The following is a 26,444-nucleotide window of genomic DNA, read 5'->3' on the forward strand; positions in this document are numbered from 1 at the left end:
CCCGAGCGTCTCCCTGCCAGGACTTGAGGGGCACAGCCCCCACCTTGCCCCAAATGTCTCCCTGCCGGGACCTGAGTGTCACAGCCTCCCGTCCTCCAAGTGTCTCCCTGCCAGGACCTGAGGGGCACAGCCCCCACTCTGCCCCGAGCGTCTCCCTGCCAGGACCTGAGGGGCACAGCCCCCACCTTGCGCCAAACATTTCCCTGCCAGGACCTGAGGGACACAGCCCCCACTCTGCCCCGAGCGTCTCCCTGCCAGGACCTGAGGGGCACAGCCCCCCATCCACCAAGTTTCTCCCTGCCAGGACTTGAGGGTCTCAGCCCCCACCTTGTCTCAAGCGTCTCCCTGCCAGGACCTGAGGGACACAGTCCCCACTCTGCCCCAAGTGTCTCCCTGCCATGACCAGAGGGTCACAGCCCCCACTCTGCCCTGAGCGTCTGAGGGTCACAGCCCCCACCTTGCCCCAAGCATCTCCCTGCCAGGACCTGAGGGACACAGCCCCCACTCTGCCCCAAGTGTCTCCCTGCCAGGACCTGAGGGGCACAGCCCCCCATCCTGCAAGTGTCTCTCTGCCAGGACTTGAGGGTCTCAGCCCCCAACTTGCCTCAAGCATCTCTCTGCCAGGACCTGAGGGGCACAGCCCCCCACTCTGCCCCGAGTGTATCCCTGCCAGGACCTGAGGGGCACAGCCCCCCATCCTCCAAGTGTCTCCCTGCCAGGACTTGAGGGTCTCAGCCCCCAACTTGCCTCAAGCGTCTCCCTGCCAGGACTTGAGGGTCTCAGTCCCCACCTTGCCTCAAGCGTCTCCCTGCCAGGACCTAAGGGGCACAGCCCCCACCTTGCCCCAAGTGTCTCCCTGCCAGGACCTGTGGGTCATAGCCCCCCTCTGCCCTGAGCGTCTCCCTGCCAGGACCTGAGGGGCACAGCCTCCCGTCTTCCAAGTGTCTCCCTGCCAGGACCTAAGGGGCACAGCCCCCACCTTGCCCCAAATGTCTCCCTGCCAGGACTTGAGGGGCACAGCCTCCCGTCCTCCAAGTGTCTCCCTGCCAGGACCTGTGGGTCATAGCCCCCCTCTGCCCTTAGCGTCTCCCTGCCAGGACCTGAGGGGCACAGCCTCCCGTCCTCCAGGTGTCTCCCTGCCAGGACCTGAGGGGCACAGCCTCCCGTCTTCCAAGTGTCTCCCTGCCAAGACCTGAGGGACACAGCCCCCCACTCTGCCCCGAGCGTCTCCCTGCCAGGACCTGAGGGGCATAGCCCCCACCTTGACCCAAGTATCTCCCTGCCAGGACCTGAGGGACACAGCCCCCCACTCTGCCCCGAGCGTCTCCCTGCCAGGACCTGAGGGACACAGCCCCCACTCTGCCCCAAGTGTCTCCCTGCCAGGACCTGAGGGGCACAGCCCCCCATCCTGCAAGTGTCTCCCTGCCAGGACTTGAGGGTCTCAGCCCCCACATTGCCTCAAGCGTCTCCCTGCCAGGACCTGAGGGGCCCAGCCTCCCGTCCTCCAAGTGTCTCCCTGCCAGAACCTGAGGGTCACAGCCCCCACTCTGCCCCGAGCATCTCCCTGCCAGGACCTGAGGGGCACAGCCCCCACCTTGCCCCAAGCATCTCCCTGCCAGGACCTGAGGGACACAGCCCCCCACTCTGCCCCGAGCGTCTCCCTGCCAGGATCTGAGGGGCACAGCCCCCACCTTGCCCCAAATGTCTCCCTGCGAGGACTTGAGGGGCCCAGCCTCCCGTCCTCCAAGTGTCTCCCTGCCAGGAGCTGAGGGGCACAGCCCCCCATCCTCCAAGTGTCTCCCTGCCAGGACCTGACGGTCACAGCCCCCACTCTGCCCCTAGCGTCTCCCTGCCAGGACCTGAGCGGCACAGCCCCCAATCCTCCAAGTGTCTCCCTGCCAGGACTTGAGGGTTTCAGCCCCCAACTTGCCTCAAGCGTCTCCCTGCCAGGACCTGAGGGGCACAGCCCCCACCTTGCCCCAAATGTCTCCCTGCGAGGACTTGAGGGGCCCAGCCTCCCGTCCTCCAAGTGTCTCCCTGCCAGGACCTGAGGGGCACAGCCCCCCACCCTCCAAGTGTCTCCCTGCCAGGACCTGACGGTCACAGCCCCCACTCTGCCCCGAGCGTCTCCCTGCCAGGACCTGAGGGGCACAGCCCCCACCTTGCCCCAAGCGTCTCCCTGCCAGGACCTGAGGGGCACAGCCTCCACTCTCCTCTGAGCGTCTCCCTGCCAGGACCTGAGGGTCACAGCCTCCCGTCCTCCAAGTGTCTCCCTGCCAGGACCTGAGGGGCACAGCCCCCACTCTGCCCCGAGCGTCTCCCTGCCAGGACCTGAGGGGCACAGCCCCCACCTTGCCCCAAGCATCTCCCTGCCAGGACCTGAGGGACACAGCCCCCCACTCTGCCCCGAGCATCTCCCTGCCAGGACCTGAGGGGAACAGCCCCCCATCCTCCAAGTGTCTCCCTGCCAGGACCTGAGGATCACAGCCCCCACCATGTGTCAAGCGTCTCCCTGCCAGGACCTAAGGGGCACATCCCCCACCTTGCCCCAAATGTCTCCCTGCCAGGACTTGAGGGGCCCAGCCTCCCGTCCTCCAAGTGTCTCCCTGCCAGGACCTGAGGGTCACAGCCCCCACTCTGCCCCGAGCGTCTCCCTGCCAGGACCTGAGGGGCACAGCCCCCACTCTGCCCTGAGCGTCTCCCTGCCAGGACCTGAGGGTCACAGCTTCCACCTTGCCCCAAGTGTCTCCCTGCGAGGACTTGAGGGGCCCAGCCTCCCGTCCTCCAAGTGTCTCCCTGCCAGGACCTGAGGGTCACAGCCCCCACTCTGCCCCGAGCGTCTCCCTGCCAGGACCTGAGGGGCACAGCCCCCCACCTTGCCCCAAGCATCTCCCTGCCAGGACCTGAGGGACACAGCCCCCCACTCTGCCCCGTGCGTCTCCCTGCCAGGACCTGAGGGGCAGAGCCCCCCATCCACCAAGTGTCTCCCTGCCAGGACTTGAGGGTCTCAGCCCCCACCTTGCCTCAAGCATCTCCCTGCCAGGACCTGAGGGACACAGCCCCCGACTCTGCCTCGTGCGTCTCCCTGCCAGGACCTGAGGGGCAGAGCCCCCACCTTGCCCCAAATGTCTCCCTGCCAGGACTTGAGGGGCACAGCCTCCCATCCTCCAAGTGTCTCCCTGCCAGGACATGAGGGTCATAGCTTCCACCTTGCCCCAAGCGTCTCCCTGCCAGGACCTGAGGGGCACAGCCCCCACTCTGCCCCAAGTGTCTCCCTGCCAGGACCTGAGGGTCACAGCCTCCCATCCCCCAAGTGTCTCCCTGCCAGGACCTGAGGGGCACAGCCCCCACTCTGCCCCTAGCGTCTCCCTGCCAGGACCTGAGGGGCACAGCCCCCACCTTGCCCCAAGCGTCTCCCTGCCAGGACCTGAGGGGCACAGCCCCCACTCTGCCCTGAGCGTCTCCCTGCCAGGACCTGAGGGGCACAGCCCCCCATCCACCAAGTGTTTCCCTGCCAGGACTTCAGGGGTACAGCCTCCACTCTGCTCTGAGCGTTTCCCTGCCAGGACCTGAGGGTCTCAGCCCCCACCTTGCCTCAAGCGTCTCCCTGCCAGGACCTGAGGGTCACAGACCCCCGCCCTCCCCAAGTGTCTCCCTGCCAGGACGTGAGGGTCACAGCCCCCACCTTGCCCCGAGCGTCTCTGCCAGGACCTGAGGGTCAGAGCTCCCCGCCCCCCCTAGCGTCTCCCTGCTAGGACCTGAGGGGCACAGCCCCCACTCTGCCCCGCGTGTCTCCCTGCCAGGACCTGAGGGTCACAGGCCCCCAGCCTTAGGCCCTGAATTCCCCAGACTCTCCCTCCCCCACAGCCCTGGCTGGACAGTTCCCCCCATGGGAGAGCAGCACAGGCCACAGCGGCTCTGGGAGCGGGCTGTTTGGGTTGCTGCTAGAACACTTCTGTAAATATTTATCTGGGTGCTGCTCCCCCCAGCCACCTCATCCCACAGGCATCCACAGTGGGGCCCAGCCAGGCTATTCTCCAGGGGGCAGGGGGCCAGAAGAATAGGCCCCACCCCTGGTCACCACACCCCACCCTACTGCCCTGACACAGCCTCCCTGCTTTTCCCTGGGCTCTACCCGCAGCCCACCGGGCCTGGCACGTCCACACCCAGCCTAGCCCCTGTGCTAGCACCGACCCGTCCCCCCCCCCCGCCAGGCCTGGCACGTCCACACCCAGCCTAGCCGCTGAGCCAAGCACCGACCCTTCCCCCCCCCGCCAGGCCTGGCACGTCCACACCCAGCGTAGCCCCTGTGCTAGCACCGACCCGTCCCCACCTGCCAGGCTTGGCACGTCCACACCCAGCCTAGCCGCTGAGCCAGCACTGACCCGTCCCCCCCCGCCAGGCCTGGCACGTCCACACCCAGCCTAGCCGTTGAGCCAGCACTGACCCGTCCCCACCTGCCAGGCCTGGCATGTCCACACCCAGCCTAGCTGCTGAGCCAGCCCCGACCCATCCCCCCCCCCTCCCGCCGGCCTGGCACATCCACACCCAGCCTAGCCGCTGAGCCAGCACCGACCCATCCCCCCCACGCCGGGCCTGGCACGTCCACACCCAGCCTAGCCGCTGAGCCAGCACGTACCCATCCCCCCCACGCCGGGCCTGGCACGTCCACACCCAGCCTAGCCGCTGAGCCAGCACCGACCCATCCCCCCCGCCAGGCCTGGCATGTCCACACCCAGCCTAGCCGCTGAGCCAGCACCGACCCTTCCCCCCCCGCCAGGCCTGGCACGTCCACACCCAGCCTAGCCGCTGAGCCAGCACCGACCCTTCCCCCCCCCGCCAGGCCTGGCACGTCCACACCCAGCCTAGCCCCTGTGCTAGCACCGACCCGTCCCCACCTGCCAGGCTTGGCACGTCCACACCCAGCCTAGCCCCTGTGCTAGCACCGACCCGTCCCCACCTGCCAGGCTTGGCACGTCCACACCCAGCCTAGCCCTTGTGCTAGCACCGACCCGTCCCCACCTGCCAGGCTTGGCACGTCCACACCCAGCCTAGCCGCTGAGCCAGCACTGACCCGTCCCCACCTGCCAGGCCTGGCATGTCCACACCCAGCCTAGACGCTGGTCAAGGCACTGACCCGTCCCCCCCCGCTGGGCCTGGCACGTCCACACCCAGCCTAGACGCTGGTCAAGGCACCGACCTGTCCCCCCCCGCTGGGCCTGGCACGTCCACACCCAGCTTAGCCACAGAGCAAGGCACTGTCCCCATCCACACTGTGGGGCTTAGTGTAGGAGCCTCTGCCCCGTGAAGTATAAAGCTATCTGTCTCTCAAGCAGGGCCGGCCTGAGCCCTTTTGGCGCCCTGGGCCAGGGCACATGGCGCCACCCCCAGGCGCACGGCGCATGCGCTGGCCCACCTGTGGGGTGCGTGCTCGCCCCCCGCCAGTATGTGCAGGCCTGCCCCCAGGGTGTATGGCGCATGCGCGGGCTGGCCACAGCCGCTGGTGCACAGCCAGGGCCTGCCTCCAGGGTGCAAGGTGCATGCGCTGCCCAGCCCGGCCTGGTGAGCGCTGCTGGCACGGGCGCCGGGCCATGCAGTGCCCCGCGGCCGTAGGGGGAAGGGCACTGCCGGTCGGTGCTGCGGGAGCCGGGCGCGCGGCGCCTGATGGCAGCTGTAAGGGACGCCGTGTGCCCCTTACAGCTGCCATCAGGCACCCCCCATCGGTTGGCACCCTGGGCAGCTGCCCAGCTTGCCCATGCCTCCATCTGGCCCTGCTCTCAGCTTAGGCTGTAGTGCTCCCTTGTTCTTATCTCCAAGTGCCACTGCATGGGACAGGGACTCACACTAAGTTACACAAGCATCTATCTTGCCACCCATGATGGGTCAGGCACTTCTGATCAGAGCCTATTGCTCCCACCAGCAACCTCTCCCTCCTCCTGGCCCTACAGGAAGCACTAGACAGGCTGTGCGTGGTATTGTGGAGGAGGGGCAGAGGATACGGGTAGGAGGGAGGAAGAGGGGCAGAGGTGGGGGACAGGGGATGCGGGTGGGGGTATGGGCGGAGGTGGGGGGGGCAGGAGATGCGAGTGGGAAGGTGGGGGAGGGGCAGAGGTGGGGGGAGAGGATGCGGGTGGGGCGGGGTGGGAGAGGGGTGGAGCTGGTGGGGGATGGGTGGAGGTGGGGACAGGGGATATGGGTGGGATGTTGGGAGAGGGGCAGAGGTGGGGAGAGGATGTGGGTGGGGGAAGGGTGGAGCTGGCAGGGGATGAGTGGAGGTGGGGACGGGATATGGGTGGGACGTTGGGGGAGGGGCAGAGGTGGGGAAGGGGATGCGGGTGGGGGAAGGATGGAGTTGGTGGGGGATGGGTGGAGGTGGGGACAGGGGATATGGGTGGGACATTGGGGGAGGGGCAGAGGTGGGGGAGAGGATGCGGGTGGGGGAAGGGTGGAGCTGGCGGGGGATGGGTGGAGGTGGGGACAGGGGATATGGGTGGGACGTTGGGGGAGGGGGCAGAGGTGGGGGAGGGGATGCGGGTGGGGGAAGGATGGAGCTGGCGGGGGATGGGGTGGAGGTGGGGACAGGGGATATGGGTGGGACGTTGGGGGAGGGGCAGAGGTGGTTGAGAGGATGCGGGTGGGGGAAGGGTGGAGCTGGCGGGGGATGGGTGGAGGTGGGGACAGGGGATAAGGGTGGGACGTTGGGGGAGGGGCAGAGGTGGGGAAGGGGATGCGGGTGGGGGAAGGATGGAGTTGGTGGGGGATGGGTGGAGGTGGGGACAGGGGATATGGGTGGGACGTTGGGGGGAGGGGCAGAGGTGGGGGAGAGGATGCGGGTGGGGGAAGGGTGGAGCTGGCAGGGGATGAGTGGAGGTGGGGACGGGATATGGGTGGGACGTTGGGGGAGGGGCAGAGGTGGGGAAGGGGATGCGGGTGGGGGAAGGATGGAGTTGGTGGGGGATGGGTGGAGGTGGGGACAGGGGATATGGGTGGGACGTTGGGGGAGGGGCAGAGTTGGGGGAGGGGATGCGGGTGGGGAAGGATGGAGCTGGCGGGGGATGGGTGGAGGTGGGGACAGGGGATATGGGTGGGACGTTGGGGGGGAGGGGCAGAGGTGGGGGAGGGGATGCGGGTGGGGGAAGGATGGAGCTGGCGGGGGATGGGTGGAGGTGGGGACAGGGGATATGGGTGGGACGTTGGGGGAGGGGCAGAGGTGGTTGAGAGGTATGCGGGTGGGGAAGGGTGGAGCTGGCGGGGGATGGGTGGATGTGGGGACAGGGGATATGGGTGGGACGTTGGGGGAGGGGCAGAGGTGGGGGAGGGATGCGGGTGGGGGAAGGATGGGAGCTGGCGGGGGATGGGTGGAGGTGGGGACGGGAATACGGGTGGGACGTTGGGGGAGGGGCAGAGGTGGGGGAGGGGATGCGGGTGGGGAAGGATGGAGCTGGCGGGGGATGGGTGGAGGTGGGGACGGGATATGGGTGGGACGTTGGGGGAGGGGCAGAGGTGGGGGAGGGGATGCGGGTGGGGGAAGGATGGAGCTGGCGGGGGATGGGTGGAGGTGGGGACAGGGGATATGGGTGGGATGTTGGGGGAGGGGCAGAGGTGGTTGAGAGGATGCGGGTGGGGGAAGGGTGGAGCTGGCGGGGATGGGTGGAGGTGGGGACAGGGGATATGGGTGGACGTTGGGGAGGGGGCAGAGGTGGGGAAGGGGATGCGGGTGGGGGAAGGATGGAGCTGGCGGGGATGGGTGGAGGTGGGGACAGGGGATATGGGTGGGACGTTGGGGGAGGGGCAGAGGTGGATGAGAGGATGCGGGTGGGGGAAGGGTGGAGCTGGCGGGGGATGGGTGGAGGTGGGGACAGGGGATATGGGTGGGACGTTGGGGGAGGGGCAGAGGTGGTTGAGAGGATGCGGGTGGGGGAAGGGTGGAGCTGGCGGGGGATGGGTGGAGGTGGGGACGGGATATGGGTGGGACGTTGGGGGGAGCAGAGGTGGGGGAGGGGATGCGGGTGGGGGAAGGGTGGAGCTGGCGGGGGATGGGTGGAGGTGGGGACAGGGGATATGGGTGGGACGTTGGGGAAGGGGCAGAGGTGGGGGAGGGATGCGGGTGGGGGAAGGGTGGAGCTGGCGGGGGATGGGTGGAGGTGGGGACAGGGATATGGGTGGGACGTTGGGGGAGGGGCAGAGGTGGGGGAGGGGATGCGGGTGGGGGAAGGATGGAGCTGGCGGGGGATGGGTGGAGGTTGGGGATGGGGGATATGGGTGGGACGTTGGGGGGGCAGAGGTGGGGGGAGGGGATGCGGGTGGGGGAAGGATGGAGCTGGCGGGGGATGGGTGGAGGTGGGGACAGGGGATATGGGTGGGACGTTGGGGGGGCAGAGGTGGGGGAGGGGATGCGGGTGGGGGAAGGGTGGAGCTGGTGGGGGATGGGTGGAGGTGGGGACAGGGGATATGGGTGGGACGTTGGGGGAGGGGCAGAGGTGGGGGGAGGGGATGTGGGTGGGGGAAGGGTGGAGCTGGCGGGGGATGGGTGGAGGTGGGGACGGGATATGGGTGGGACGTTGGGGGGGCAGAGGTGGGGGAGGGGATGCGGGTGGGGGAAGGGTGGAGCTGGCGGGGGATGGGTGGAGGTGGGGACGGGATATGGGTGGGACGTTGAGGGGGCAGAGGTGGGGGAGGGGGGATGCGGGTGGGGGAAGGGTTGGAGCTGGCGGGGGATGGGTGGAGGTGGGGACAGGGGATATGGGTGGGACGTTGGGGGGGGGCAGAGGTGGGGGAGGGGATGCGGGTGGGGGAAGGGTGGAGCTGGCGGGGGATGGGTGGAGGTGGGGACGGGATATGGGTGGGACGTTGGGGGGGGCAGAGGTGGGGGAGGGGATGCGGGTGGGGGAAGGGTGGAGCTGGCGGGGGATGGGTGGAGGTGGGGACGGGATACGGGTGGACGTTGGGGGGGGCAGAGGTGGGGGAGGGGATGCGGGTGGGGGAAGGGTGGAGCTGGCGGGGGATGGGTGGAGGTGGGGACGGGATATGGGTGGGACGTTGGGGGGGGGCAGAGGTGGGGGAGGGGATGCGGGTGGGGGAAGGGTGGAGCTGGCGGGGGATGGGTGGAGGTGGGGACGGGATATGGGTGGGACGTTGGGGGCGGCAGAGGTGGGGGAGGGATGCGGGTGGGGGAAGGGTGGAGCTGGCGGGGGATGGGTGGAGGTGGGGACAGGGGATATGCGTGGGACGTTGGGGGGGGGCAGAGGTGGGGGAGGGGATGCGGGTGGGGGAAGGATGGAGCTGGCGGGGGATGGGTGGAGGTGGGGACGGGATATGGGTGGGACGTTGGGGGGGGCAGAGGTGGGGGAGGGGATGCGGGTGGGGAAGGATGGAGCTGGCAGGGGATGGGGTGGAGGTGGGGACGGGATATGGGTGGGACATTGGGGGGGCAGAGGTGGGGGAGGGGATGCGGGTGGGGGAAGGATGGAGCTGGCAGGGGATGGGTGGAGGTGGGGACAGGGGATATGGGTGGGACGTTGGGGGGGGCAGAGGTGGGGGAGGGGATGCGGGTGGGGGAAGGATGGAGCTGGCAGGGGATGGGTGGAGGTGGGGACGGGATATGGGTGGGACCTTGGGGGGGGCAGAGGTGGGGGAGGGGATGCGGGTGGGGGAAGGATGGAGCTGGCGGGGGGATGGGTGGAGTTGGGGACGGGATATGGGTGGGACGTTGGGGGGGCAGAGGTGGGGGAGGGATGCGGGTGGGGAAGGATGGAGCTGGCGGGGGATGGGTGGAGGTGGGGACGGGATATGGGTGGGACGTTGGGGGGGGCAGAGGTGGGGGGAGGGGATGCGGGTGGGGGAAGGATGGAGCTGGCAGGGGATGGGTGGAGGTGGGGACGGGATATGGGTGGGACGTTGGGGGGGCAGAGGTGGGGGAGGGGATGCGGGTGGGGGAAGGGTGGAGCTGGCAGGGGATGGGTGGAGGTGGGGACAGGGGATATGGGTGGGACGTTGGGGGGGGCAGAGGTGGGGGAGGGGATGCGGGTGGGGGAAGGATGGAGCTGGCGGGGGATGGGTGGAGGTGGGGACGGGGGATATGGGTGGGACGTTGGGGGGGGCAGAGGTGGGGGGAGGGGATGCGGGTGGGGGAAGGGTGGAGCTGGCGGGGGATGGGTGGAGGTGGGGACAGGGGATATGGGTGGGACGTTGGGGGGGGCAGAGGTGGGGGAGGGGATGCGGGTGGGGGAAGGGTGGAGCTGGCGGGGGAGGGGATGCGGGCGGAGGGGAGGGGCGAAGGAGGGGGGAGGGGCGAACTGCCCTCACCGGACCGTGACCCCGCCCCCTGCCCGCTGCGCTCCGCCCCTGCAAACTCGACAGCGACCCCCACCGGGCAGGGGCGGGGCCGAACGAGCGGCCTCCTGTCATGTGACTCCAGCGCCTGGTTCCTCGCTGGGCGTTCTCGGGTCATGTGACCCACTGGGCACGTTGACTCCGAGTCCGGGATGGAAGCCACGGCGCGGTAGCGGGGGGTCTGGTGGGGGAGGGGTCTCCCTCTGGGAGCGGAGTCTGTGGGGGGAGGGGAAGTGAGGCGTCTGAGAGAGGAGGGGTCTCCTTGGCGGGGGGGGGAAGGGCTGTGAGGAGGGGGAAGTGAGGCGTCTCAGAGGCGGAGGGGTCTCCTTGGCGGGGAGGGGGAAGGGCTGTGAGGAGGGGGAAGTGAGGCGTCTCAGAGGGGAGGGGTCTCCTTGGCGGGGGGGGAGAAGGGCTGTGAGGAGGGGGAAGTGAGGCGTCTCAGAGGGGAGGGGTCTCCTTGGCGGGGGGGGGAAGGGCTGTGAGGAGGGGGAAGTGAGGCGTCTCAGAGGGGAGGGGTCTCCTTGGCGGGGGGGGGAAGGGCTGTGAGGAGGGGGAAGTGAGGCGTCTCAGAGGGGAGGGGTCTCCTTGGCGGGGGGGGAGAAGGGCTGTGAGGAGGGGGAAGTGAGGCGTCTCAGAGAGGAGGGGTCTCCTTGGCGGGAGGGGCCTTGGCGGGGAGGGGGAAGGGCTGTGAGGAGGGGAAGTGAGGCGTCTGAGAGAGGAGGGGTCTCCTTGGCGGGAGGGGGAAGGGCTGTGAGGAGGGGGAAGTGAGGCGTCTGAGAGAGGAGGGGTCTCCTTGGCGGGGGGGGGAAGGGCTGTGAGGAGGGGGAAGTGAGGCGTCTCAGAGAGGAGGGGTCTCCTTGGCGGGGGGGGGAAGGGCTGTGAGGAGGGGGAAGTGAGGCGTCTCGAGAGAGGAGGGGTCTCCTTGGCGGGGGGGGGAAGGGCTGTGAGGAGGGGAAGTGAGGCGTCTGAGAGAGGAGGGGTCTCCTTGGCGGGGGGGGGGAAGGGCTGTGAGGAGGGGAAGTGAGGCGTCTGAGAGAGGAGGGGTCTCCTTGGCGGGAGGGGGAAGGGCTGTGAGGAGGGGGAAGTGAGGCGTCTGAGAGAGGAGGGGTCTCCTTGGCGGGGGGGGGAAGGGCTGTGAGGAGGGGAAGTGAGGCGTCTCAGAGAGGAGGGGTCTCCTTGGCGGGGGGGGGGAAGGGCTGTGAGGAGGGGGAAGTGAGGCGTCTGAGAGAGGAGGGGTCTCCTTGGCGGGGGGGGGGAAGGGCTGTGAGGAGGGGAAGTGAGGCGTCTCAGAGAGGAGGGGTCTCCTTGGCGGGGGGGGGGGAAGGGCTGTGAGGAGGGGGAAGTGAGGCGTCTCAGAGAGGAGGGGTCTCCTTGGCGGGGGGGGGAAGGGCTGTGAGGAGGGGGAAGTGAGGCGTCTCAGAGAGGAGGGGTCTCCTTGGCGGGGGGGGGGAAGGGCTGTGAGGAGGGGGAAGTGAGGCGTCTGAGAGAGGAGGGGTCTCCTTGGCGGGGGGGGGGAAGGGCTGTGAGGAGGGGAAGTGAGGCGTCTCAGAGGGAGGGGTCTCCTTGGCGGGGGGGGGAAGGGTGTGAGGAGGGGGAAGTGAGGCGTCTGAGAGAGGAGGGGTCTCCTTGGCGGGGGGGGGGAAGGGCTGTGAGGAGGGGAAGTGAGGCGTCTCGAGAGAGGAGGGGTCTCCTTGGCGGGGGGGGAAGGGCTGTGAGGAGGGGGAAGTGAGGCGTCTGAGAGAGGAGGGGTCTCCTTGGCGGGGGGGGGGAAGGGCTGTGAGGAGGGGAAGTGAGGCGTCTCAGAGGGGAGGGGTCTCCTTGGCGGTAGGGGGAAGGGCTGTGAGGAGGGGGAAGTGAGGCGTCTCAGAGAGGAGGGGTCTCCTTGGCGGGGGGGGAAGGGCTGTGAGGAGGGGGAAGTGAGGCGTCTCAGAGAGGAGGGGTCTCCTTGGCGGGGGGGGAAGGGCTGTGAGGAGGGGGAAGTGAGGCGTCTCAGAGGGGAGGGGTCTCCTTGGCGGGGGGGGGGGAAGGGCTGTGAGGAGGGGAAGTGAGGCGTCTCAGAGAGGAGGGGTCTCCTTGGCGGGAGGGGGAAGGGCTGTGAGGAGGGGGAAGTGAGGCGTCTGAGAGAGGAGGGGTCTCCTTGGCGGGGGGGGGGGAAGGGCTGTGAGGAGGGGGAAGTGAGGCGTCTCAGAGAGGAGGGGTCTCCTTGGCGGGGGGGGGAAGGGCTGTGAGGAGGGGAAGTGAGGCGTCTGAGAGAGGAGGGGTCTCCTTGGCGGGGGGGGGGAAGGGCTGTGAGGAGGGGAAGTGAGGCGTCTCAGAGGGGAGGGGTCTCCTTGGCGGGGGGGGGAAGGGCTGTGAGGAGGGGGAAGTGAGGCGTCTCAGAGGGGAGGGGTCTCCTTGGCGGGGGGGGGGAAGGGCTGTGAGGAGGGGAAGTGAGGCGTCTCAGAGAGGAGGGGTCTCCTTGGCGGGGGGGGGGAAGGGCTGTGAGGAGGGGGAAGTGAGGCGTCTCAGAGAGGAGGGGTCTCCTTGGCGGGGGGGGGAAGGGCTGTGAGGAGGGGGAAGTGAGGCGTCTCAGAGGGGAGGGGTCTCCTTGGCGGGGGGGGGGAAGGGCTGTGAGGAGGGGAAGTGAGGCGTCTGAGAGAGGAGGGGGTCTCCTTGGCGGGGGGGGGGGAAGGGCTGTGAGGAGGGGGAAGTGAGGCGTCTCAGAGAGGAGGGGTCTCCTTGGCGGGGGGGGGGAAGGGCTGTGAGGAGGGGAAGTGAGGCGTCTCAGAGAGGAGGGGTCTCCTTGGCGGGGGGGGGAAGGGCTGTGAGGAGGGGGAAGTGAGGCGTCTCAGAGGGGAGGGGTCTCCTTGGCGGGGGGGGGGAAGGGCTGTGAGGAGGGGGAAGTGAGGCGTCTCAGAGGGGAGGGGTGTCCTTGGCGGGGGGGGGGAAGGGCTGTGAGGAGGGGGAAGTGAGGCGTCTCAGAGAGGAGGGGTCTCCTTGGCGGGGGGGGGAAGGGCTGTGAGGAGGGGGAAGTGAGGCGTCTCAGAGGGGAGGGGTCTCCTTGGCGGGGGGGGGAAGGGCTGTGAGGAGGGGAAGTGAGGCGTCTCAGAGGGGAGGGGTCTCCTTGGCGGGGGGGGGAAGGGCTGTGAGGAGGGGGAAGTGAGGCGTCTGAGAGAGGAGGGGTCTCCTTGGCGGGGGGGGGAAGGGCTGTGAGGAGGGGAAGTGAGGCGTCTGAGAGAGGAGGGGTCTCCTTGGCGGGGGGGGGAAGGGCTGTGAGGAGGGGAAGTGAGGCGTCTGAGAGAGGAGGGGTCTCCTTGGCGGGGGGGGAAGGGCTGTGAGGAGGGGGAAGTGAGGCGTCTGAGAGAGGAGGGGTCTCCTTGGCGGGGGGGGAAGGGCTGTGAGGAGGGGGAAGTGAGGCGTCTGAGAGAGGAGGGGTCTCCTTGGCGGGGGTGGGAAGGGCTGTGAGGAGGGGGAAGTGAGGCGTCTCAGAGAGGAGGGGTCTCCTTGGCGGGGGGGGGAAGGGCTGTGAGGAGGGGGAAGTGAGGCGTCTCAGAGAGGAGGGGTCTCCTTGGCGGGGGGGGGGAAGGGCTGTGAGGAGGGGGAAGTGAGGCGTCTCAGAGGGGAGCGGTCTCCTTGGCGGGGGGGGGGGAAGGGCTGTGAGGAGGGGAAGTGAGGCGTCTCAGAGGGGAGGGGTCTCCTTGGCGGGGGGGGGAAGGGCTGTGAGGAGGGGAAGTGAGGCGTCTGAGAGAGGAGGGGTCTCCTTGGCGGGGGGGGGGAAGGGCTGTGAGGAGGGGGAAGTGAGGCGTCTCAGAGAGGAGGGGTCTCCTTGGCGGGGGGGGGAAGGGCTGTGAGGAGGGGGAAGTGAGGCGTCTCAGAGGGGAGGGGTCTCCTTGGCGGGGGGGGGAAGGGCTGTGAGGAGGGGAAGTGAGGCGTCTCAGAGGGGAGGGGTCTCCTTGGCGGGGGGGGGGAAGGGCTGTGAGGAGGGGGAAGTGAGGCGTCTCAGAGAGGAGGGGTCTCCTTGGCGGGGGGGGGGAAGGGCTGTGAGGAGGGGAAGTGAGGCGTCTCAGAGGGGAGGGGTCTCCTTGGCGGGGGGGGGGGAAGGGCTGTGAGGAGGGGGAAGTGAGGCGTCTCAGAGGGGAGGGGTCTCCTTGGCGGGGGGGGGGAAGGGCTGTGAGGAGGGGGAAGTGAGGCGTCTGAGAGAGGAGGGGTATCCTTGGCGGGAGGGGGAAGGGCTGTGAGGAGGGGGAAGGGAGGCGTCTCAGAGAGGAGGGGTCTCCTTGGCGGGGGGGGGGAAGGGCTGTGAGGAGGGGAAGTGAGGCGTCTGAGAGAGGAGGGGTCTCCTTGGCGGGGGGGGGAAGGGCTGTGAGGAGGGGAAGTGAGGCGTCTCAGAGGGGAGGGGTCTCCTTGGCGGGGGGGGGAAGGGCTGTGAGGAGGGGGAAGTGAGGCGTCTCAGAGGGGAGGGGTCTCCTTGGCGGGGGGGGGGAAGGGCTGTGAGGAGGGGGAAGTGAGGCGTCTCAGAGGGGAGGGGTCTCCTTGGCGGGGGGGGGAAGGGCTGTGAGGAGGGGAAGTGAGGCGTCTGAGAGAGGAGGGGTCTCCTTGGCGGGGGGGGGAAGGGCTGTGAGGAGGGGGAAGTGAGGCGTCTCAGAGGGGAGGGGTCTCCTTGGCGGGGGGGGAAGGGCTGTGAGGAGGGGAAGTGAGGCGTCTCAGAGGGGAGGGGTCTCCTTGGCGGGGGGGGGGAAGGGCTGTGAGGAGGGGGAAGTGAGGCGTCTCAGAGGGGAGGGGTCTCCTTGGCGGGGGGTGGAAGGGCTGTGAGGAGGGGGAAGTGAGGCGTCTGAGAGAGGAGGGGTCTCCTTGGCGGGGGGGGGAAGGGCTGTGAGGAGGGGGAAGTGAGGCGTCTCAGAGGGGAGGGGTCTCCTTGGCGGGGGGGGGAAGGGCTGTGAGGAGGGGAAGTGAGGCGTCTCAGAGAGGAGGGGTCTCCTTGGCGGGGGGGGGGAAGGGCTGTGAGGAGGGGGAAGTGAGGCGTCTCAGAGGGGAGGGGTCTCCTTGGCGGGGGGGGGAAGGGCTGTGAGGAGGGGGAAGTGAGGCGTCTGAGAGAGGAGGGGTCTCCTTGGCGGGGGGGGGAAGGGCTGTGAGGAGGGGGAAGTGAGGCGTCTGAGAGAGGAGGGGTCTCCTTGGCGGGGGGGGGAAGGGCTGTGAGGAGGGGAAGTGAGGCGTCTCAGAGGGGAGGGGTCTCCTTGGCGGGGGGGGGGAAGGGCTGTGAGGAGGGGAAGTGAGGCGTCTGAGAGAGGAGGGGTCTCCTTGGCGGGGGGGGGGAAGGGCTGTGAGGAGGGGAAGTGAGGCGTCTCAGAGGGGAGGGGTCTCCTTGGCGGGGGGGGAAGGGCTGTGAGGAGGGGGAAGTGAGGCGTCTCAGAGGGGAGGGGTCTCCTTGGCGGGGGGGGGGGAAGGGCTGTGAGGAGGGGGAAGTGAGGCGTCTCAGAGGGGAGGGGTCTCCTTGGCGGGGGGGGGAAGGGCTTTGAGGAGGGGAAGTGAGGCGTCTGAGAGAGGAGGGGTCTCCTTGGCGGGGGGGGGAAGGGCTGTGAGGAGGGGGAAGTGAGGCGTCTCAGAGGGGAGGGGTCTCCTTGGCGGGGGGGGGGAAGGGCTGTGAGGAGGGGAAGTGAGGCGTCTCAGAGGGGAGGGGTCTCCTTGGCGGGGGGGGGGAAGGGCTGTGAGGAGGGGGAAGTGAGGCGTCTCAGAGGGGAGGGGTCTCCTTGGCGGGGGGGGGAAGGGCTGTGAGGAGGGGGAAGTGAGGCGTCTGAGAGAGGAGGGGTCTCCTTGGCGGGGGGGGGGAAGGGCTGTGAGGAGGGGGAAGTGAGGCGTCTCAGAGGGGAGGGGTCTCCTTGGTGGGGGGGGGAAGGGCTGTGAGGAGGGGAAGTGAGGCGTCTCAGAGAGGAGGGGTCTCCTTGGCGGGGGGGTAAGGGCTGTGAGGAGGGGGAAGTGAGGCGTCTCAGAGAGGAGGGGTCTCCTTGGCGGGGGGGGGAAGGGCTGTGAGGAAGGAGGGGGAAGTGAGGCGTCTCAGAGAGGAGGGGTCTCCTTGGCGGGGGGGGGAAGGGCTGTGAGGAGGGGGAAGTGAGGCGTCTGAGAGAGGAGGGGTCTCCTTGGCGGGGGGGGGGAAGGGCTGTGAGGAGGGGAAGTGAGGCGTCTGAGAGAGGAGGGGTATCCTTGGCGGGGGGGGGAAGGGCTGTGAGGAGGGGAAGTGAGGCGTCTGAGAGAGGAGGGGTCTCCTTGGCGGGGGGGGGAAGGGCTGTGAGGAGGGGAAGTGAGGCGTCTCAGAGAGGAGGGGTCTCCTTGGCGGGGGGGGGGAAGGGCTGTGAGGAGGGGAAGTGAGGCGTCTCAGAGAGGAGGGGTCTCCTTGGCGGGGGGGGAAGGGCTGTGAGGAGGGGGAAGTGAGGCGTCTGAGAGAGGAGGGGTATCCTTGGCGGGAGGGGGAAGGGCTGTGAGGAGGGGAAGTGAGGCGTCTCAGAGGGGAGGGGTCTCCTTGGCGGGGGGGGGGAAGGGCTGTGAGGAGGGGGAAGTGAGGCGTCTGAGAGAGGAGGGGTCTCCTTGGCGGGGGGGGGAAGGGCTGTGAGGAGGGGGAAGTGAGGCGTCTGAGAGAGGAGGGGTCTCCTTGGCGGGGGGGGGAAGGGCTGTGAGGAGGGGGAAGTGAGGCGTCTGAGAGAGGAGGGGTCTCCTTGGCGGGGGGGGGGGAAGGGCTGTGAGGAGGGGGAAGTGAGGCGTCTCAGAGGGGAGGGGTCTCCTTGGCGGGGGGGGGAAAGGGCTGTGAGGAGGGGGAAGTGAGGCGTCTCAGAGGGGAGGGGTCTCCTTGGCGGGAGAGAAAGGGCTGTGAGGAGGGGAAGTGAGGCGTCTGAGAGAGGAGGGGTCTCCTTGGCGGGGGGGGGAAGGGCTGTGAGGAGGGGGAAGTGAGGCGTCTCAGAGAGGAGGGGTCTCCTTGGCGGGGGGGGGAAGGGCTGTGAGGAGGGGGAAGTGAGGCGTCTGAGAGAGGAGGGGTCTCCTTGGCGGGAGGGGGAAGGGCTGTGAGGAGGGGGAAGTGAGGCATCTGAGAGAGGAGGGGTCTCCTTGGCGGGGGGGGAAGGGCTGTGAGGAGGGGGAAGTGAGGCGTCTCAGAGGGGAGGGGGTCCCCTTGGCGGGGGGGGGAAGGGCTGTGAGGAGGGGGAAGTGAGGCGTCTCAGAGGGGAGGGGTCTCCTTGGCGGGGGGGGGAAGGGCTGTGGGGAGGGGGAAGGGAGGCGTCTCAGAGGGGAGGGGTCTCCTTGGCGGGGGGGGGAAGGGCTGTGAGGAGGGGGAAGTGAGGCGTCTCAGAGGGGAGGGGTCTCCTTGGCGGGGGGGGGGGAAGGGCTGTGAGGAGGGGGAAGTGAGGCGTCTCAGAGAGGAGGGGTCTCCTTGGCGGGGGGGGGAAGGGCTGTGAGGAGGGGAAGTGAGGCGTCTCAGAGGGGAGGGGTCTCCTTGGCGGGGGGGGGAAGGGCTGTGAGGAGGGGAAGTGAGGCGTCTCAGAGAGGAGGGGTCTCCTTGGCGGGGGGGGAAGGGCTGTGAGGAGGGGGAAGTGAGGCGTCTGAGAGAGGAGGGGTCTCCTTGGCGGGGGGGGGAAGGGCTGTGAGGAGGGGGAAGTGAGGCGTCTGAGAGAGGAGGGGTCTCCTTGGCGGGGGGGGGAAGGGCTGTGAGGAGGGGGAAGTGAGGCGTCTGAGAGAGGAGGGGTCTCCTTGGCGGGGGGGGGGAAGGGCTGTGAGGAGGGGGAAGTGAGGCGTCTCAGAGGGGAGGGGTCTCCTTGGCGGGGGGGGGAAGGGCTGTGAGGAGGGGGAAGTGAGGCGTCTCAGAGGGGAGGGGGTCCCCTTGGCGGGGGGGGGAAGGGCTGTGAGGAGGGGGAAGTGAGGCGTCTGAGAGAGGAGGGGTCTCCTTGGCGGGGGGGGGGGAAGGGCTGTGAGGAGGGGGAAGTGAGGCGTCTCAGAGAGGAGGGGGTCCCCTTGGCGTGGGGGGAAGGGCTGCGGGGTCTGTGAGCGTGTCTCCCTTGCAGGTGTGGGGGTGGGGGAGGAGCTGCAGAGTCTTGGGGGTTTCCCTCCTCAAGCCCTGATGCCGTCCACTGTCCTGGCAGAGGCAGGTTCCTGCTGGCGTTTTCTGTGAGTCTTGTGGCCTGGTGGTGCCAAGCGCAGGGATGGGCCCCAGAGGAGGATCACAGTCTCCAGTAAGTGCTGCCCGGTGAGCAGGGACTGAACGCCCGAAGGCCTTCCCAACCCCACTGACATTCTTTGTCCCCTCCTGCCGCCCACTCCGTCCCTTTTCACCTAGAATAGCCAGTTGGCGGAGGGGTGGTCCTTGGCTCAGGGAGTGGGGGGGAGAAGTTTCCCGGGCGGGGGAATAAGGAATGTGGGGGTCATGGGTCTCGCAGTGTAACTGCAAATCCCCCCACCCCCACAGTGCTAACCCACCCGGGTCCTAAGCAGGAACAGTTTTGGGGGTCCCCCACAACACATATGCAAACGTAAATAGGGTGCCCCTTGAGCTGGTTTGTTTCTGCCTGGCGCTATCTGTGCTCATGCTGTTTGGATCCTGCCAGGTCACCACAGCATCTTCTTTCCCCTCAGGATCCCTAAGGGATGGAGCCATGTGGGACGGGTCGCCCCCTCGGATGAGCTCGTGTTGATCTTTGCCCTCAGGCAGCAGAACGTGGAGCAGCTGGCGAAGCTGGTGGGGAGAGTCTCGGACCTCGATTCACCTCAGTATGGTAACTCCCATCGAGAGAGTGGGGCCTGAGGGGTTCTTCCAGAGGGCCGCAGGGCTGCTCATGCAGCTGCCCCCTGCTTCCCCTACCCTGGGCCGTGTGTCTCTGCCCAGCCTGGGCTGTTGTTTCTGGGTTCAGATACTGAGAAGAACAGGGCCTGACAACATGGGGGTGAAACATGCTGTGTTCCAGCTGCTGCTGGGAGCCCAAGGGCTTAAATGTGGACCTGTTTCTCTGTGTGATGGGGAGAGCTGGACTCTACCAGCAGAGCTGCCCTGCTTCGCCCAACTCATCCTGGCACCGCTGCTGTCTTTTTCCTGTGCTGCAGGCAAGTACCTGTCATTGGAGGAGCTACGCATGCTTGTCCAGCCATCTCGCCTCACGCTCAGCACTGTGCACAAGTGGCTGGTGGCCTATGGCATCAAGGGCTGCAAGACCATTAGCACCATGGACTTCCTAGAGTGCGTGATGCCAGCTTGGTAAGTCCCTGGGTGGGGGCAGGGCTGGGCTGGCCACAGAAGCTCTGCTGGCACTGCCTGGATATATGGAGAAGCCAGGCCTCTGTGGTCTGAGTCGCAGCAGGAATAAGCCCTGGAGACGGTCCCATGTGTTCTGGCTGGCGCCTGCCCTACTGCTTGGGGCTGCATGGCTTCGGGCTATCTCTGTGGCTGATCGGGGAATTGCTTCCTCATTCCTGTGTTAACTAGGGATGTTCAGTAACGGTTAATTTGCTAGTTGAGTAGTCGAAGGAATTTCCATTGACTAGTCGATAAGCACTTCTGCGTTCTGCCTTTGAAATGTACAAGAGCCCCAGCGGGAGTTCTTTGTGCTTTTCAAAGTGGGAATGCAGCGTGGAGCCCAGGGCCGGCGGGAAGTCCCGCTGACCCCAGGCTTCACGCGTGCGCTTATGTTTTGAAATGCGCAAGAGCCCCCACTTGTACGTTTCAAAGCTGGCATACCTCGTGAAGCCAGGGTCAGTCCCCAGCTGATCCTGGGCTCCACACGGCGCTGCTGCTTTGAAATGCTGCATGGAGCCTGAGGTCTGGCATTTCAAAGCAGCAGTGCCACACTGAGCCCGGGATCCAAGCAGCGCTGCCGCTTTTAAGTACCCCCCTATTCTTCTCCCTTGCTAACTTGGTGGGATGGGGAGCAACTAGTCGACAATTCTGCTGACTATCCAATAAGCATTTGTTTATTGAATAGACTAGTCCTTTACATCCTTAATGTTGACCAGAAAGTGCCAATAGGTCTTGAGTGTCACAGACATTAAGACCAGAAGAGACCACCAAATCTTCCAGTCTGATCTCCTGAATCTCACAGGCCACCACTGCTGTATCCTATGGGTCTGCCTCATGATCACTCACAGCCCTAAAATACTGCGGGTGAACATGTTGTTTGGTCCGTTGCGTGTCACCGGGGGTTGGGATTTCATAGGTCGGTGCAATCTGCAATGTTGTTTCATCAAAGTACATAGTGTAAGGGTTGTCTGAGTAGATTTAACTGGTCTGATGTCTGTGTATCTGTAACTGTGGTGTGGTTTATTGTTCCAAATCATGTCCTATACTTTGTCAGGTAGTTCTTAACAGCACAGTTGTATAGTGCTTTTGTTAGTGACTTGGCTTCTCTTTCCAGTGTGTGTTAGTACTTTCCAGTCATCCTATGGCTTCTACTATTCGCTCCTGATACATAATCCACAATTTTTCCCATATCGGCACAGTTTGCTACCCCTGGACTTTGTGCACGTTACTCCAGCCATCCTCAGGCTGCCAGTCATGGCATCTAATAGTTCCCTTTCTGTCTGCTGTTGGTTGGGCAGTTTGCAGCCTGCATTAGACAAATGATCATTGCTTGAAAAACTGGATGCTCAGTAACAGAAAAGTAAGTGATACAGCAGTAAAATAATTCTGGCATGTTCATGTCTCTTCTGGTTTAGTTCCCGAGTTGTCTGATATATTTGTCAATGGCAATGCAGTGTTAGCAGAACCTACAGCTTCCGTTGCCAAGGTGAACTGCAAAGAATGTCTGAGGTGCAGGGGCACTGGGGCCACAATTATATATTATTGCCTGGCATAGGGAAAATCTAGAACTTTGTGCCTTGGGCTCATGTGCATTTGGAGTAGGATACTCTGTAGGGCAGTGTAATAGTTGGGGTGTTGGATTGCATTGTAACAGAAATTATGGTAGGAAAGCACTGTTACATGCTGGGGACCGACTGGCTAAGCAGCAGCTCTGCAGAAAAGGACCTGGGGGTTACATTGGATGAGAAGCTAGATATGAGTCAACAGTGTGCCCTTGTAGCCAAGAAGGCTAATGGCATATTAGGTTGCATTAGGAGGGGCATTGCCAGCAGATCCAGAGATGTCCTTATTCCCCTTTATTTGGCTCTGATGAGGCCACATCTGGAGTACTGTGTCCAGTTCTTGGCCCCCCCACTACAGAAAGGATGTGGGCGCATTGGAGAGGGTCCAGCGGAGGGCAACCAAAATGATGAGGGGGCTGGAGCATATGACCTAAGAGGAGAGGCTGAGGCAGTTGGGCTTGTTTAGTCTGCAGACGCGAAGAGTGAGGGGGGATTTGAAAGCAGCCTTTACTTCAGTGGTGACAGATGACAGAACGAGGAGCAATGGTCTCAAGGGGCAGTGTGGGGGAGGTCTAGGTAGGATATTAGGAAAAACTCTTTCCCTAGGATAGTGGGTAAGCATGGAGATGGGTTCCCTGGGGAGGGGGGAGTTTGTGGGGGGATGGAATCTCCATCCCTAGAAGTTTTTAAGACCTGGCTTGACAAAGCCCTGGCTGGGGTGATTTAGTTGAGGTTGGTTCTCCTTTGGGCAGGGGGCTGGACTTGATGACTCCTGATGTCTCTGCAGCCCCTAGGATTCTGTGATTCTACATGATATTTTGAACGTGTCCAAATCAGATCATGGTCTGCCTAGCTGAGCATCCTGTCCTGCGACAGCAGCCAAAAATACCAGACACTTCTGAAGAATCAACAGAACAGGGAAGCTTATCAAGTGATCCATTCTCTGTTGTCCAGTCTCCTTTTCTGACAGTCAGAAGTTTAGGGACACCCAGAGCCTTCAAGTTCTTAACATGTATATGGAACAGGGTGGATAAAAATCAAAGATTTAAAACAATTGGATTTTTTTTATTTTTTAAAAAATCATCAATAAAATACTAAATTTCTTATTTAAAAATGTCACAATTGAATCTCATCACAGACATGCTACAGCTACGCTTACAGTCCCATGACATTAATGACTGGCTGACATCCAGCCCAACACCCAGCTCTTGCTTCCTGAATGTTCTGGGCTTTCCATTTCTGTTTCTCAGCAGACTAAAGTGACATGTGCAAAGATGGACACAGGCTGGATCGGATTGTTTCTGTTCTGTGCTTATATGATGTTGGTCCTGGGGCAAGCACGACAGAGGAGTTCGTTAAGACATTATCTCAAGACAGAGAGACAATATACAGGAAAGGGCAGAGGCAGCATAGACAGCAACACTGGAGTGGACTAGAAATAAAAAAGGAAGACATTATTCAGCATACACACAGCTTTCTGTATTCCCCCTCGCTTTTGCCTTAGAAAAATAGCTGTGGCTTCTGGCCACAAGAGAGACGCTATCTGGGAATATTTTGAAGACATTTGTTTCCTGTGGGGAAAAAAAAAAAAAGAAAACATGTAAGCAGGGCAAGAAGATGATGCAGAGCCTAATTGCAAGAATGAAATTTCTTAAGGAAAAACTTAAAAAGCAACAAATAGTTTAGCAGTGCCTTAAAGACTAACAAAACACATAGATGGTATCATGAGCCTTCGTGGGTACAATTCAGTTTTCTATCTGCTTATTGGAGTTCATTTACAAGTTCGATACTATCATCTTAGTCTCGAATAAAGATCTTAACTGGTTAACACACAACAAAGGCAATTTCCCTGCCTTAGAATATGCTTTGGAAATGTAAATATTAAATGAATGATACACATCCAGCCTAACTTAATTATCTTCATTAACAGGGCTTGACAATCTATGTAATCTACTTGCCCGTGGCGAGTAGATTACATCCCGGAAGAGCTGGGTTCGGGTGATCTGCGCATGCACAGAACGATCTTCACATGCGCAGAACACCGGCCAGCGTGGCTGGCGAGCAGGGCTCGCCGCGGCTCAGCAAGCCCTGCTCATTAACACTGATCCTACAATTGTCAGGTAACTTCTTTCACTGTTATATATACCCCAAATTCTGTAATACCCACTCCAACTTATCTGATGAAGTGGATTTTCCCCTAAAAAGCTCATGACCTAATACATTTATTAGTCCCTAAGGTGCCATAGGATTTCTAGTTGTGAAGATGAGGAACTTGGGCAGAAGTGATCTGATAGAAATCAAGATCCTATAGAATTGCACATGAGAACAGCAAAACTAGGAGCCTAGATTTCAAAAGGTGGATTTCAGCCGACTCAAGGAAAGAGTCGGCAAAGTCCAATAGTAAGACCAGTTAGTAAGAAAAGGAGCCAAGGAGGCTGGCAATTCTTAAAAGAAGTAATACTAGGGCTTAATGTCAAGATATTCCAACACAGAGGAAAGATTAGAAGAGCAACAGGAGGTCCATGTGGCTGCACAAGAAGCTTTTTAGCTATCAAAAACTAAAAAGGATACACACAGAAAATAGAAGGGAGGGGGCTCATGTCACCTTGAAAGGTTACATGGGAACAAAAATCAGGAAAGCCAAGGCAAGGAATGAGTTACAGATGGCAAGGAATGGAAGAGACAACAGTAAGGCTTTGTCTACATTGGCGCAATCTTGCGCCAAAGCAGCTGCTTTTGCGCAAAAACGTGCTGCCTGTCTACACTGGCGGGGAGTTCTTGCACAAGAACACTGACGTTCTAATGTGTGAAATCAGGGCTTCTTGTGCAAGAACTATGATGCTCCCGCTCAGGAATAAGCCCTTTTGCGCAACTGTTCTTGCGCAAGAGGCCAGTGTAGACAGGCAACATGAATTTCTTGCGCAAGAAAGCCTGATGGCTAAAATGGCCATCAGCACTTTCTTGTGCTAGAGAATGTCTACACTGGCATGGATGCTCTTGCGCAAAAGCACATCTCTTGTGCAAAGGCACATGCCAATGGAGAATCATAGACTACTAGGACTGGAAGAAACCTCGAGAGGTCATCGAGTCCAGTCCCCTGCCCTCATGGCAGGACCAAATACTGCCTAGACCATCCCTGATAGACATTTATCTAACCTGCTCTTCAATATCTCCAGAGATGGGGATTCCACAACCTCCCTAGGCAATTTATTCCAGTGTTTACCCACTATGACAGTTAGGAACTTTTTCCTAGTGGCCAACCTAAACATTCCTTGCTGCAGTTTAAGCCCATTGCTTCCTGTTCTATCCCCAGAGGCCAAGATGAACAAGTTTTCTTCCTCCTCCTTGTGACACCCTTTTAGATACCTGAAAACGGCTATCATGTCCCCCCTCAGTCTTTTCCTTTCCAAACTAAACAAGCCCAATTATTTCAGTCTTCCCTCCTAGCTCATGTTATCTAGACTTTTAATCATTCTTGTTGTTCTTCTCTGGAGCTTCTCCAATTTCTCCACATCCTTCTTGAAATATGGTGCCCAGAACTGGACACAATACTCCAAGGACATGTCTAAACTACACCCCTCTATTAAAAGAGGGATGTAAATTAGACAGATTGAAATTGAAAATGAAGCCAGGATTTGAATTTCCCACGCTTCATTTGCATAATGGCGGCTGCACGTTTTTTAAAAAAAAGGAGATTTACAGGATCTTTCAAAAAAGGTTTTTTTTTTTTTCGAAAGAACTGCATCTAGATGGCGGTTTCACTTTCGAAATACCCATTTTTGAAAGAACAGGCGTCCGCCATTGTGCAAATGAAGCACTGGAAATTCAAATCCCGGCTTCATTTGCAATTTTGATCTGTCTAATTTACATCCCTCTTTTGAAAGAGGGACGTAGTCTAGTCACAGCCCAACTGAGGCCTAACCAGTGCAGAGTAGAAGAATGATTTATTGTGTCTCACAACACACCTGTTAATGCATCCCAGAATCATGGTTGCTTTTTTTGGAATAGCGTCACACTGTTGACACATACTTAGCTTGTGGTCTACTATGATCTCTAGATCCCTTTCTGCCGGACTCCTTCCTAGACAGACAGTCGCTTCCCATTCTGTGTATGTAAAATGGATTGTTCTTTCCTAAGTGGAGCACTTTGCATTTGTCTTTAATAAACTTCATCCTGTTTACCTCAGATCATTTCTCCAGTTTGTCCAGGTCAGTTTGAATTATGATTGTATCCTCCAGAGCAGTTGCAACCCCTCTCAACCTTGTATCATCTGCAAACTTAATAAGCGTACTGTCTATGCCAATATCTAAATCGTTGATGAAGATATTGAACAGAACCGGACCCAAAACAGACCCTTTTAGAACCCCGCTTGTTATGGCTTTCCCGCAGGATTGTGAACCGTTGATAACTACTGTCTGAGAATGGTTATCTAGCCAGTTATGCACCCATCTTATGGTAGCCCCATCTAAGTTGTATCTGCCTAGTTTATTGTTAAGAATATCATGCAAGACCGTATCATATGATAGAGACCTATAAAATCATGAAGCGTATGTGGTAAATACCTCAATAGCATTCATCACTATGTAGTTTTTGACTAATTTTCATGCCCTTTTTAGGGTTTACATCTGGCCCCTGTTCCCATTTCTGGTAATGTTATGGTGACCATATTTTCTTAACCAAAATTAGGGACACATTGCCACACCACCTGACCCCCACTAGCCACACCCCGACCCCCACTAGCCACACCCCGACCCCCACTAGCCATGCCTCTGGAGGTAACACTCGTGGTCAAGATGAACACATGATAAGAAATAAAAGGTGTCATGTGACCCCCTCTAAGAACTTTTCCCACCATCCTCCTGCCAATAGGGATGAGTTTGGTCCCCACCAAACCCCGCTCAAGCAACTATCCTGCAATTGCATTAACCCAATTTGTGTCACATTAACTTGGGTGGGGAAGGGCTGGGGGAAGTGTTCCTTCTAAGAGTTTCCTCCCATGAGTAGAATGAATTTTGTGTTGTGCACCAGTACTGAGTTCATGTGGCTTGTTTGGATGTGTCACTGTGGCACCCACGTTATTAATAAATATCGTATAACCCTCTACCTTTTCCCTCTGCTGCCCTGTCTCCTCCCCTTGCTCCATCAGCTCCCCTGGTGCCTGCTGCCCCCAACCCCTCACCCTCCTCTGCTGTCCTGTCTCCTGCCCTTCTCACTGCCCTCAGCCCTCCTGAGACCTGCCTCCCTCCACCAGCCCTTCTCTCCTCCCTGTGCCCACTCCTCCAGTAGCCCCACTCTGATCATGTGAG

General features: G+C 62.4%; 1 protein-coding gene across 2 annotated transcripts in view; it reads left to right on the forward strand.

The window, feature by feature from the left end:
* Positions 1-10,361: 10,361 nt before the first annotated feature.
* Positions 10,362-26,444, forward strand: part of TPP1 (tripeptidyl peptidase 1) — a 63,420-nt gene continuing 47,337 nt past the window's right edge. The window contains exons 1-4 of one of the 2 annotated variants that reach the window (XM_075917303.1): positions 10,362-10,501; positions 18,432-18,521; positions 18,922-19,061; positions 19,387-19,537. In XM_075917303.1, the coding sequence (XP_075773418.1) occupies positions 10,485-10,501; positions 18,432-18,521; positions 18,922-19,061; positions 19,387-19,537 (398 nt within the window). In that variant the 5' untranslated portion in view covers positions 10,362-10,484. The remainder of the gene's footprint in view (positions 10,502-18,431; positions 18,522-18,921; positions 19,062-19,386; positions 19,538-26,444) is intronic. The other variant, XM_075917304.1, reaches the window with a different exon arrangement.

This window comes from Pelodiscus sinensis, unplaced genomic scaffold (genome assembly GCF_049634645.1).
Source record: "Pelodiscus sinensis isolate JC-2024 unplaced genomic scaffold, ASM4963464v1 ctg95, whole genome shotgun sequence".
NCBI lineage: Eukaryota > Metazoa > Chordata > Testudines > Trionychidae > Pelodiscus > Pelodiscus sinensis.